Source organism: Chinchilla lanigera, unplaced genomic scaffold, assembly GCF_000276665.1.
Source record: "Chinchilla lanigera isolate Chin_1 unplaced genomic scaffold, ChiLan1.0 scaffold00049, whole genome shotgun sequence".
NCBI classification, from domain to species: Eukaryota; Metazoa; Chordata; class Mammalia; order Rodentia; family Chinchillidae; genus Chinchilla; species Chinchilla lanigera.
The window spans coordinates 5,729,001-5,741,655 of NW_004955450.1; the positions used below are offsets into that span (position 1 = coordinate 5,729,001).

The following is a 12,655-nucleotide window of genomic DNA, read 5'->3' on the forward strand; positions in this document are numbered from 1 at the left end:
TGGAAAGTGGCTGAATGACCTTGGATAAAACACTTACTCAGCCCCTTAAAGCTTTAATTAATCACATCTAAGTGACAAGTCTTAGACCCGCCCCTTCTCAAAGTTCCCAATCTCCGGGACTTTTGTGAGAAGAAATTAGCGTACGCTAAAGGTGCCAGCTCACAGTAATGTTCAATGAATGTTAGCTGAATTAATTCACTGAAGATGAATCCGACAGTTGTAGAAACCATGAGTGTCTGAAAAGCCAGTGTTCTGAGCAAACACTCCCTTCCTCTTCTACAGCTGGAAAACAGGCTTCCATTTCCAGCTACAGAGCGATAGAACCATGCACCCAAGTTTCTTTCAAAGCAGACAGCACATTTCTCAAATATGATTAACAGCTTGTCTCTCAAGCTGCACAAGCTCAACCTTACGCATCTTTTGCTCAGTCTTTTGCTACCTCCCACCATTCCACAGTGATTTGTTCTGAGTTGGGTCAAGGCTTTCATTTTTTTAAAAAAAAATGAATCTTTCTTAGTTCTCAAATACTTTTTTTTTTCCACCCAGGAGAAGTTCATAATGTTCCCCTAGAGAAAGGTATTTTCCTCTCATTCAGTCCCAAAGGATGAAGTCCCAAAGGATGTCAGCATGACTAAGCACATCCATTCACCCAGGAGAATGCTATGTATTAAACTTCTCTGGATAAACATCTATACACATCTAGGCTTATTCCTGGATGCTTTTTCAGTTTTGTCTTTTTTTCCCCATACCTCTATGTGTAAAAGGAGATCTAAAAAAGAATGCCTTGGTTTTCTAATTAACTAGAAAGCATACAGAAAAAGTAAACTTACCAAACCATTCAAAACTCTTACTGTCCTAAGGAATATCAATTTCCTTGTGGCCACTTCAGGTATCCCACTAATGAGTCTACTTCCATCCCCTCTGCTGCATGTAAGGACAGGGTATGAGACTTCACACAAAGGCACACATCCCATCTTTCTTGCCACTTTCTGCAGCAGTTCTGGAAGTCCTCTTTCACGAGTGTCTTTACAAGGTATAATAAAAAATATGGTAATTGCCATCCAATGGAAAGGCAGGCTTGCAAAAACATAAGGGGCCCCTCATACACCTTACTCACTGGATCTGGCACCTTGTGACTTCTGGTTCTTTACCCAAAGTCAAAATGATCATGAGATGTCAACGTTTTGAATCAATTCAGGACACTGAGGCAGCCACGACAAACAACTAAAGACCCTCACGAAGGAGTACTTCCAGAACTACTTCAGAAAGCGGCAAGAATGATGAGAAACGTGTTAGAAGCAAGGAGGAGTATTTTAAGGAGGAACCACAGCGATGTGTCTTTTAGTGTAATACATTTTTGAGAATTTAATAATTCATTGTGGGTTTTTTTATCACAACTTGTATCATACACATGAAAGCACAATAGAAGAACTTACTGTGGAAATTCCAAGCCGTCTGAGAAAATGGAAAGCCTAGTGGTCACAGCACTGACACCAGTGCTTATGCTCTGGCTAAGGAGGCTGTTTGTTTGTTTTTGTCTTTTTTGAGACAGGGTCTCACTATGCAGTTCAGGCTGGTCTTGAGCTCACTTTGTAGCCCAGGCTGGTCTCAAACTTGCAACAGTCCTCCTGCCTCAGCCTCCCGAGTGCTGGGATTACAGGCGTGTGCCACCACGCCCAGCAAGGAGGCTGGAATAAGCTGGTAAGATGAGGCACTCCTGTGGATCCCCAAGCGGATGACCTGTCCATGCAGTAACCAGCCCCACATCTACAGGCAGGCTTTACACCTCCCAGAACTGCACTGAACTCTCACCAGGCTTATTTTCCAAATTTCTCCTGCAAACTGCCACTGGGAAGTTGTCTGTGAGTACCTCTTCCATTCAATATCAGACTATACAGGGCACAGACTTAAGAATCCGCAAGCCAAGCGCACCCTCAGCTACATCTGAGGCTTGGCCAACATCTTCCCTCCATTGTCACTTACTCCGAGGCAGAAACAATTCCGCATGGATAAATCCATCCTTGGAAGCCAGTTCCACCCCAGGGAAACATGCCAGGGAGTCAGTGATCTCACAGCTGTGTTCGCTAAAAGCTTCTTTCAGCCCCAGGGCTCCTTTCCCTCACCACGTTAAGTGCACTCTGTCTAACCCAGGATCAGGCTTCCCTGGGTAGCACAGTCCCCTGAAAACTCATAACCTTGTCTCTGCCTTGCACAGGTGATGAGCTCCAGCCCACCCCTTCCAGAAGGGGCTGGTGTGTCAGCCTCCTGTCCAGGGAAGAAAGAGCAGAATTCAGAGTACTCTGGAGGAGGAGACAGGGAGAGACACTTGGGTCCCAGGACAAAGTGCATAAAGTATCTTGGTGAGTTCATGCATTTAGTGAATACCACTATAAACTCCAGAAGCAGCTAACTGAAAAGGATTTTTTAAAGTGCATCCCCTCAGGCCCCAGAGGGACTGAAGTCTGGCTTCCCCTTCCCCTAGCTCCCAAGTCTTGAGCTTCAGTGAGTTTCTGCAAAAACAAAACTAACTTGACTTGATTCCTTGAGTCATTAGCTCAGCCATACTCTGGAGGTGCAGGGCTGCGATAAATCACGCTGCCCCTCCATCCTGGTCCTCCACTGCTGAGCGCAGATTCGGGTGAAGCCTTCGCTCTTGGAAAGACACCTGATCACGCTGCCAAGAGGTCTCTGAGCACCAGGGCACCCACTTCCTCTTCCTAAAATCCTCCCCTCGCCTGGGTAATCTGCACTTCTCCCAGAATCCTTTGCTGAGTCCACCCAACTGAGGTTAACTCACCATCCAGGAATTTCACAAAGCACAAAAGGGTCTCAGCAGTAGAGCACCTGCTTAAGCAGGGCTTTTTCCTAGCACACAAAAACCAAAATGATAAACAACACTGCCAACATGGCGTGTGTCAGCCACACTATGATCACACCTCTTTAAGAGTCCATTTCTGCTCATCTCAGCGACCTTGACCCAGATTCTAACACCTGACCACCCCCCGCAAATCGGTGTCCGTGCTGTGGACCTACAGCAGTGACCCCTGCAGAACCCAGACCACGTAGTCGGGCCTACAGTGAAGACAGGCTGAGGGCTAAGACTGAGAGTGGTTCAAAAACACCAGCGTCTCTATCAGGGTTGTCACTTCCGCTGCCTCTTACACATTGTAAGCAAAATAAATAAATAAATAAATAAATAAATAAACAAAGAAGGCTTTCCTTATCTTTGAAGTCTACATTCAGAAATCATTAGCGCTAAGTCTTCATTAAATCTGTTGCGCTGCAGACAGGAGGACACCGTACATGCATCAAACAGGGTTTAATCTTCAACACACATGGTGGCGGGTGTGAAGAAGTCACTGGCATACAGTTAGTCCTGTGTGGTCGCACTTTCATCACTTTAAAACTCTGGTTCTAGGGTGAATGCTGGGTCGCTCAGCAATCCACCTGTATCCCTGAGCAAAGGGAAAGGACTCAGAGGCTGAGGCAGGAAGAGTGCATGTTCAAGGACAGTTAACACAGAGGACCAAAGGGAACTCACTGCTGGAGGAACGGTGCCTGTCCTGGGCGGCCCCATGGGTAGAGGACTCTGGGGAACCTGTTTCCTCTGGACTTGGTCCCATAAGTCTTTCTCATGGCTGATTCTCCTTCGTGTCTTTTCACTGTAACAACTCATAGCCATGAGTGTGACTGTACTAAGTCTTCTACAGAATCATCAAACCCCGAAGCGGTCAGGGCAACCCCCGACGGGGGAGTTTTACGGTATTCATGGGATGTGGCTCAAGGCACAAGAGGTCGCGTGATTATTAAAAGAATATGTCCAATCATGGGACCCCCTAAGCAATGCTACCTCTCAGTAAGGGCAATTAGGACGTGGCAATTAGAAGGGACACTGTCCAAAATGTCACAGTGAGAAGAAGGGAACTTAACCTAAATTGTCCTCTGCCAACATTTACTTCTCTGCCAATGGTTGGAGAATTTGCTTTATATGCTTTCAAAATTCCAGAGGACATCATGAACTCATAGGTATTTCTTAAGACTCCTTATAAGTCAGTTTCCTCCATGGTGCCATGACCCCAGATCCCAGACCCCAGAAAAGCCACCCCTTTTCCACAGGGAGAACTGTCCTGTGGTGGGCAGCGAAGTTCTAGTAGTAAAAAGCGCATACTTGAGCCAGGTGTGTTGGTGCGTACCTGTAATTCCAGCACATGGGAGGCTGAGGCAGAAGGCTCGCTGTGAGCTCAAGGCCAGCCTGGGCTACTGAGCAAGTTCAAGGCTAGTCTGAGAGACACAGTGTGACCCTGTCTCAACACTCTGCCCACACACACAAAGCACATGCTTTAAAAATGCAAGTTAAATGGAAGAAATGCTAAGCAGATGCCTGCTGCACATGCGGGCCAACTGTGCTCTCTGTTTTCCTTTCTATTTATGGTTTTCTTGTTTTTCAAGAAAGCGATGTACCGGTCAATGGGGAAAAGTATTCTATAATTAATTTCATTTCAACAAAATAGGAGTGAGTATTCAAGAACAAGGAGTATGTCTGATCGTGTACCCAAGTCATTCCTCACTTTTCAATTCACAGAGCACCTTTTCAACTTCACTTCTTTTGATCCTTAGTACAAAACGCATTTTCCTCTTTCACCTTCCACAGCACCTAGCATTATACCAGATCCGCAAAGATATTCGACAAAGACTTTTGCTTCACCAGTTAGTACTGCCTTTAGAAAAACTACTGCTTTATAGATACGAATAATTTCTGAAGTCTGTCAGTGGAAGAAAGAACAATCCAGACATTCAGAGGAATTATTAAGATCACAAATTAAGTCATTTCTATGGACTTTCTACCAGGAAATATATTTTTAATAAGGAAATGGAATCTAATATATAACAGCTGTCCTGTTGCCCGGTAACAGAGTATTAAGACAGATTAAATTATTAATGAAAAAATAGAGCAACGTGGAAATTGAACCTCTTAATATTCTCTCCTTCCTTTCTCTTTTATACATGGTTATTAAACTGATATTGAAGACGACACATTTGGTCACGTTATAGAGTTTACATTGGTAATTTGTCCTACCACTCACTAGCTTGGAATCTTCCCCAAGTTATTTAACCACTCTGCAACTGTAAAAATGGAGAGAGGAGAAAAGCCACAAGTTAAAGAGAAGATTAAACAGTGTAAGTAAAGAAAACGCTGAGTTCAAGGCCTGGCTTGTCCTGAGTTTTTAATAAATGTACTGTATATAATTAAAATGCATGAAGATGGAATCAATAAATATTTATTGAACTCCTATCCAAGGTGGCATTCAGCCAGTTACACCAGTGCACTGTACAAGGTCTTAAAATATTGAAATCCTCCCACACCAGTTCGTAAATAAGTACTTCCTAGAAGGCTCCAAGTCCCACCTATCACCCTAGCTATTCCAGCTTCTCCCCTAAGACAAGAACAAACAGATTCAATCCTGTCACACTCCTTCATGATTTGATACCTAATATGTGTGGGTTACGGTCTGAACAGCAGGGAGCATCCAGGAAACTGAGTGGTACCTCCCTAAATCCCGCATTACTGGCATCATGGCTCCTTGTCCTAACTCAGCCAAACTGCACTTGACCCACAGACTCATGAGCAAAGCATAAATATCACTGATTTATACACAATCACTGAGAATTCTGAGTTGTCTGTGGCACAGTAATGGCTAATATCATTGAGTGATTAGTGATGTGACTCTCCTAGCAATGCACAAGTTACTAATGCAATAACCTTACAAAAAAGTAAAGTATATGAGGAGAAAAGAGACAGAGGGAGACACTTTGACATTTTAAAAACCTCAATGACTGCACTGCTTATAGTCCCTCTGCCCTGTCTCCCACCTGCTCAGGGCCAATGGACAGAAAGGCAACAGGACAGCTGTCTCAAGGCCCAGCCTGGCTGGTGTGTACTCACGTTGGTGTTGCAGAGCTTGTACTGCCGATAGGCCCCGATGCATGAGATAGCTGCAGATCGCAGGGGCTGCGAGAAGCTCCGGTCTGTCCTATGGGCCCCCACACCACGGCTACTTGTTTCTGGGCTGTGGAAGAGACTGGAAGCTGCAGAGAAGCCTTGGTCCTGAGTCAAAGGCAGCTGGTAAATGGAGGCCTCTGAGGCCTGATGTCCAGAACGAGGGCCATTTTCACTTTGGTACAGAGGCCCTGGCAGGTTGTAGCCATGTCTGGTAGCAGATGTCCCCTGGGACCTGGACGGCCGGGATGAGGGCCTCTGTCTTCGAAGCCTCTGTGGCGTGTGTGTGGTGTCCGTCTGCAGGGGTAAGATGTACGGGGCCTTGCCGTAGCCATACTTGCCGGGACCGATGGGCCCTTGTGTCCTGCTCCTGGAGACAGACACACAAGAGAGGAGACGAAGAGTCACACAGACTTTCATGTTAACTCAGAAACTCTGGCCCATGCTACAGGGGATGAGGTAGGAACAGAAGCTTGGGAGAGAGAGAGCCTGAGGTGGCCCTGGGGAGGAGAGGGGGTGTCCCAGAAGCAGGTAACGCCATGGAGGCTGCAGCAGGGGCTTCACAGAGGCTGGACAACAGAACAGAGGTGAGACTCAATGGTGGGGGCAGTGGGGGGCACGTGGGGTTAGAAATGAGGTCAGGACAGCAAACTGTGCTCTGTGCATGCTTCCTATGCCGGGGCATCCAGGTCTTTCTGTGGGTTACAGGGAGCTACTGAAAGGTTTTCGAGAAATACAAAGCTATTGTAAGCCGGGTGTGGTGGCGCACGATCATTACAAGTTCGAGGCCAGCCTGGACTACATAGTGAGCTCAAGGCCAGCCTGAACTGCGTAGCGAGACCCTGACTCAAGAAGACAAAAGAAGAAAATAAGAAACAAAAACAAAACAAAACAGAAAGAGACTATTGTAGCTCCAGGCACTTTAACTTTCCCGTTCACCTTTTTCTGATATTGTATGTTTTTCTCACTCAGCTCTGCCTCATATCCAGAACCCGCTTTCCAGAACCATTCCTGTCTGAAGAGCTTTTTAAGTAAATGGAAGTTAGCTCAGCAGCCAAAATCTAACGCCATCCTCAGGACTGGGGTGCACTGGACCGAATCCTTAAAAGATCAAAGAGGGTTGAGTAAACCACTACTCTGTCATTGTGGAGGCAACCTATGCTAAGCGGTACGTAAATGGTCATCTTCGCATCGGTATGGATCATTATCAAAATCAAGTAAATAGTGATGTGCCGGTGACTGTTTGACATGTAGATTACTGGGGTGGGGGAGGCATTTGCTCACTTCCACGGTATAAAAACTCCTACCATGGCCAGTTTTTTTAGCCAAGATGAAGACACAATAGCTCTACCAGACAAGTCAAGAGCAGTCCCAGAACTTGCACCGGAGAGCAATTTATTGTGCAACTACTGTTTGCAAAGTACAGAGCTAGGAATGGTTAAAAAAAAAAAAAAAAAGATTCAGACATAGTTCCCAAGACCCCAGCCTTACAACTGAAAGAAACTAGAACCTAACATGGGGTGAAGGCAATGCCACAAATGTTCTTTGGGAACTCTGAGGCAAGAGAAAACCCTTCCAAATGCAGGAGTCTGACAAAGTGTCCCCATCTCTGTTCTGAAAGTTGGGAAGCCCAGGTTCCCGTGCTCTGTGGAAGGATTTAAGTCATCTGACTCATTCATTTGCAAAATGACTGAACTAGGTTAAATGACCGCCAAGGTTGCTCCAACTCTAAAATTAATATGCTTCCATAATAATTAATTCTACATTTACGTAAAATTGGAAATGCGCCCAAGGGTTTCCACAGGATGGCCTCATTAAAATAAGCACATTAAAATAGCAATCAAGGTGAAACATTGATTTCTACCCTCCCGAGGAAAGTCTTTCCTCACTCTGTATAACCACTGAATGTAAAATTTAACACTGCAGGACTAATTATTAACATCTTTATCACTAATTGCACCTCCATCCTCAGCTGATACGGTGTTGAATTAAACCTCTTGGCTGCAGTGTTTATTTTGCCTGTAGGTATTTCTCAATTAATCTTGGCAACACTTGGGGCTCCGTTAATGACGGGGGCTTTCACAGAGGCAATTAAGAAGCTAGTTTAAATATATATATAACTTGAATGTGATTTGCTTTTTTCTTTGTTGTGGTGGGCAAGGTAAAATGAATGACATCATGTACAGGCAAAGGAAGGAATTTCTATGTGCGGATGTTTTCAAGATCTGAACATCTACCAAAAAACGCAGCCTGGAGCTCTGTACTCGGTGCAAACCTCAGCCGAAGATAAAAGAGAAAGGAGCTGGAGTGGCGCATCTCAAATGTGACAGCGCCCAGGAATCGCCGGGGATCTTGTTAAGTGGTAGATTCTGACCTATGGGAGGTCTGAGGTGGGGCGTACATTCTGAATTTTAACAAGCTGCCAGATGAAGCCAATGCTCTGATCCACAGACTCACAGCTCTGAGGAGCAGTCACAGAACTGAACTGAAATCCCAAACAAAAAGGTCAAAATTCCACAACCCATAGTACCTTTTGTAGTGGAGAGAAATAACAATGAGATTAACACAAAACTGAGTTTGTGACACCTCTAAAACATCTGCTTGCCTAGGACAGGCTGCTCTGCTGTCCCTCAGCAGTGGGTATGACCACCCTGATGGGTTTAATCTCACTCTTGGGGAGCCAAGGGAGAACCTGGCCCTGGCGCAAGTCTCGTGTGTCTTCCCCAAGGCTGTCCAACATCCGGTCCCTAGGCACAAATGTCTACTTGTGAATTCACATTGCCCTCTAGGACATTCTGCCTGAATCCAAGAACCAATTAAAACCTACCGAAATAGCAACACGGTTGCCAAGGTGATGCTTCAAAAGCAAACAACCAGTTAATTCTGAAAAACAGATTAAAAAGAATAAGCAACCTTGCTTGGTTGCTTATTAGGAGAGATTTGATTTCTGAGTCCTCGACTCAGTATACTTTAGTGAGTGACAGGTTCCATCCCACTTGGGCAGGAGAATACTTGTTTTCCCAGCACTGGTCAGAGCCAATCCTGGTGCTTCAGAGCGGCCTATCTGGCTTCTTGCGGGGGGCCTCCATAGGATGGGGCAGATTTATACAGTTGTGACAATAAGCACAGCTGTGGCTGAGTGGTGACCGTGTGGCCAGTTAACCCTTCCAGGAGGGCACACAGCAGATGCCCAGGGGCCTATTAAGTTGATTCACTCTGCTCGGTCTACCGGAACCCAGCTATGGAATTTTACCTTGGAGTCCCTACTTATCAAAATTGTGGCTAATTTCTAAAAGTCAGGCCCTGAAAAAGCAATAGGAAAGCCATGGTTCAGAGAGCAGAGAGGTGGAGGTCAACGGATTGTAGTGTGGTTCACAGCAGAGACCTCGAAGCCAAGACTCTTGGGTCTGAATCCCTGCTCTGCCTCACACTTGCTCGGAAACTCCGAGTAAGGCACTCAGTCTTTGCACCCCTGTTTTTCCTAACAGGGCCACAACAAGGCTGCTGCCAGTGAAACTCCTTGGTTGGGCTCACCATGTCAGGGGTGCTCTCAGGGTCCAGCGGGTGCTGACTGGAACCAGAGAGTGATGTCACCTTACACGTTGCACCCTGTGGGCCTCATGGCCTCACTCCAAGCCCAGGACTCGCCCTGTATTCATTTACAAATAAAGATGCTAAGACTGGCTGAGTGTTCTTCATCCAAAATACCTGAGACCAGGAGTGGTTCAGATTTCAGAGGGTTTTGGATTTGGTGATATTTGCAGAGACTTTATTAGATGCGTATCCCTAATCCCAAATGCTCAGAATCTGACACTAGTGGTACCCACCTTATACACAGTTGTAAAGATTAAATGGTTTAATTACAGCAAAAGCCTTAATGCCTTGCAAAAGTATGTGGCGTACAAGTGTTTGCTTAAAAAATATTCTAGCTTGGGGCCGGGGATTTAGCCCAGTGGCACAGCGCCTGCCTGGTAAGCGAGAGGTCTCAAGTTCAATTCCTGGTACCAAAAAAAAATTTTTTTTTTTCTAGCTTAGGCATTTATTGACTCTACAAACTTTTGGCAAATAATGTGCCCTTTGTTTTTTTACCTATAAATGAATGATGGTCATTTCCCACTCACCAAGAGCACTGTAATGAAAAAGGCAGCCAATCATAAGGGTTGGGGAAGAAAAACAAACTCTATCCATTCCTAGTGGGAGTGTAAACGGGTAGAGTCACTTTGCAAAACTACCCAGAAGCCCCTCCAAAAGTTCAGCACAGTGTTATAACCTAGCAACTCCACTCCCAGGTATATATCCAGGGGATGAGAACATCCATCTGCACAGAACTTGTACATGAATGCCTGGAGCAGCATTAATTATAACAGCCAAAAGGTGGAAACAACCCACATGTCTATCCCCCAACTGATGTACAGATAACACACTGCCTACCCTTAGCATGGATCATGAGGCAGTCCTAAAAGGGATGGCGTACTGATATATCCTATAACTCAGACAAAACTCAACAACACCCTAAGTGAAAAAAGCCAGAGACACGGCAGGATCCTATTTACATGAAATGCGTACAACAGTGATGGCGAACCTTTTAGAGCTTTCAATGATTAAAAAAATGGCCAGCTGCGGCACACGTGTCATAGGTTCACCACCACTGATCTAGAACAAGCAAACCCATAGAGACAGAAAGTGTATACCAGGGGTGGTGGAGAGATAGGAAAAGAAAGTGACTGCTAAGAGGAATAGGATTTCTTTGTGGGGAGATGGAAATGCCCTGTAATTAGGTCATGGTGATTGCGGCACAACTTTGTGAATGTATGTCAACTTCTGACATGGGTACTTTAAGAGGGTAAAATTTCCAGTGTGTAAATTATATCTCAGTAAAGCCGATATTTTTTAAAAAATGAGAGTATGGGTAATTCCCATCTTACTTACTTACAAACATCCTGTAAATATCAAATCAAGGGTATTGAGGGGAATGAATGTATTTTTTGAATCTGAAGGCAGTTCTTACCATTTGTTTCCTATCATTTGTTTCAACATTTAAAACCCTTTATTGGGTAACTCCTATTGAGAATCATGTATGATTTTTTTCTCTACTTGTTCACATTTTCCGCCATAATGAAAGTGAACAAAGCCTTGTCCCTCAGTAGGGCTCAATGGCCAACTCCCAATAGTGGATCCAAAGGGTTCTGACATTGCCAGGTTCCAGTCCCAGGTCGCCTACTGGGTGTCTGAAGAAATTGTTAGTTCTTGAGGTAACAGCAGCAAATGGCCCCTCCTCCCAACAGACTGGCGGCCACTCAGGGGCTCCTGAGGTGCGCTCTGCAGCTCTATGACTTCCGGTCTCTCTCTTCCCAGCTCTGCTCTTCCCTGGAAGAGCAACCATGCCTTGTAACTGACACGTCCCACATTTTTAGCTCCTGCCTGGATCCCTCTCCTGGGCATGAACCCCTCATTAACCTTCAGGGTACAGCCTGTGATGTACATATCTGTCAATGGGGCGGGGGCGGGGAGGTTTGCATCCAAATCCAGCTTGTGGTTAGGCAGGTCTGGGGCAGCCTGGCTGCATCAGTAACAAGCTTCCAGGGGCTAGGATGCTGGAGTGCTCCACCTAGACAGTCGCAGATATCTCAAACTCAACACAATCAAGCCAGGACTCATGTCTACCCCCACAGACTTGCTCCCCACCTCGTTCCATAGCCTCTGCATCTGAGCCGGTCTTACACTTAAGGGAGCATCAGTTTCCTGGAAGACATGTTTCTTACAACAGGCCAGGAAGCGCTGCCCGCCAAGGGGCTGACTCCAGAGGCCTAGGTTGGGGGCCTGTACTTCTAACATATACCTAGCTGATGCTCTTGGTTTGGGACCACACTGTAAGAACTGCCATTCTTCCTCTCTCTCATGTCCAAGGGTCCGCATCCCCAGAAGTAGCTAGCTCATCCTCTCAGCCCTCCTCTGTGTAGGAAGCCCATGTCCCTCAGCTTTAACCAAGGCATCCTGCATACCACAGCCTCTGCTACCTCTTGGGTCCACCCTGGCACTGCACAGACCACCCCACTCTTTCCTCCTAGTTTATCTCCAGCTTTGGTCCATGTTGGCCCCTCCTGGCAGCTACCATCCCCAGGACCACGTCTGAAAGAGCCCCCCACCCACCCCTCGGGGCTTAGCTAAAGAGTGATGTTCACCATGATTTTTTCCTGGTCCAACCCCACCCTAACCCTTTACTTTGCAGAAACACTGCCTTTCTCCTTTGTCCTCCCATTGGACATGTACTGTCACAGCATAACATCTTTCACTACGCATATTAGCTTTCAGCCTTGCTTTAGTGCACTAGACTGCAGGCTCCCATAGCTCCGAAGCAGAGGCTAGGCCTTATTTCCCTTTCACCATGATAACCTACTACAATGGCTACACCTAACAGGTGCTCAATAATTGACTCCTGGGAGCCTAAAACAATATGTGAATGAGCAGCTTCAACCACTGTTGCCCAAGGATGGAATATCACACCTTTCCACTACTGCATTTGTTTAATATGTTATATAAATTATTATGTTTTACTAAAAGACTGTTACATGATTGTGGCCACCTCCCTCCACGTGGGAATCAAAGTGTCATCTGCCAGGTGGGCACATTCTTGGTATAAACTCCTGGAGAAGAACC

General features: G+C 45.8%; 1 protein-coding gene across 1 annotated transcript in view; it reads right to left on the minus strand.

Annotated features, from left to right (window-relative positions):
- The window catches only part of Thsd4 (thrombospondin, type I, domain containing 4), a gene marked incomplete in the record, with an annotated part of 530,583 nt that overhangs the window by 432,331 nt on the left and 85,597 nt on the right, over positions 1–12,655 (minus strand). Inside the window, 1 exon segment of the mRNA XM_013518949.1 lies at positions 5,945–6,368. Coding sequence (XP_013374403.1) covers positions 5,945–6,368 — 424 coding nt within the window.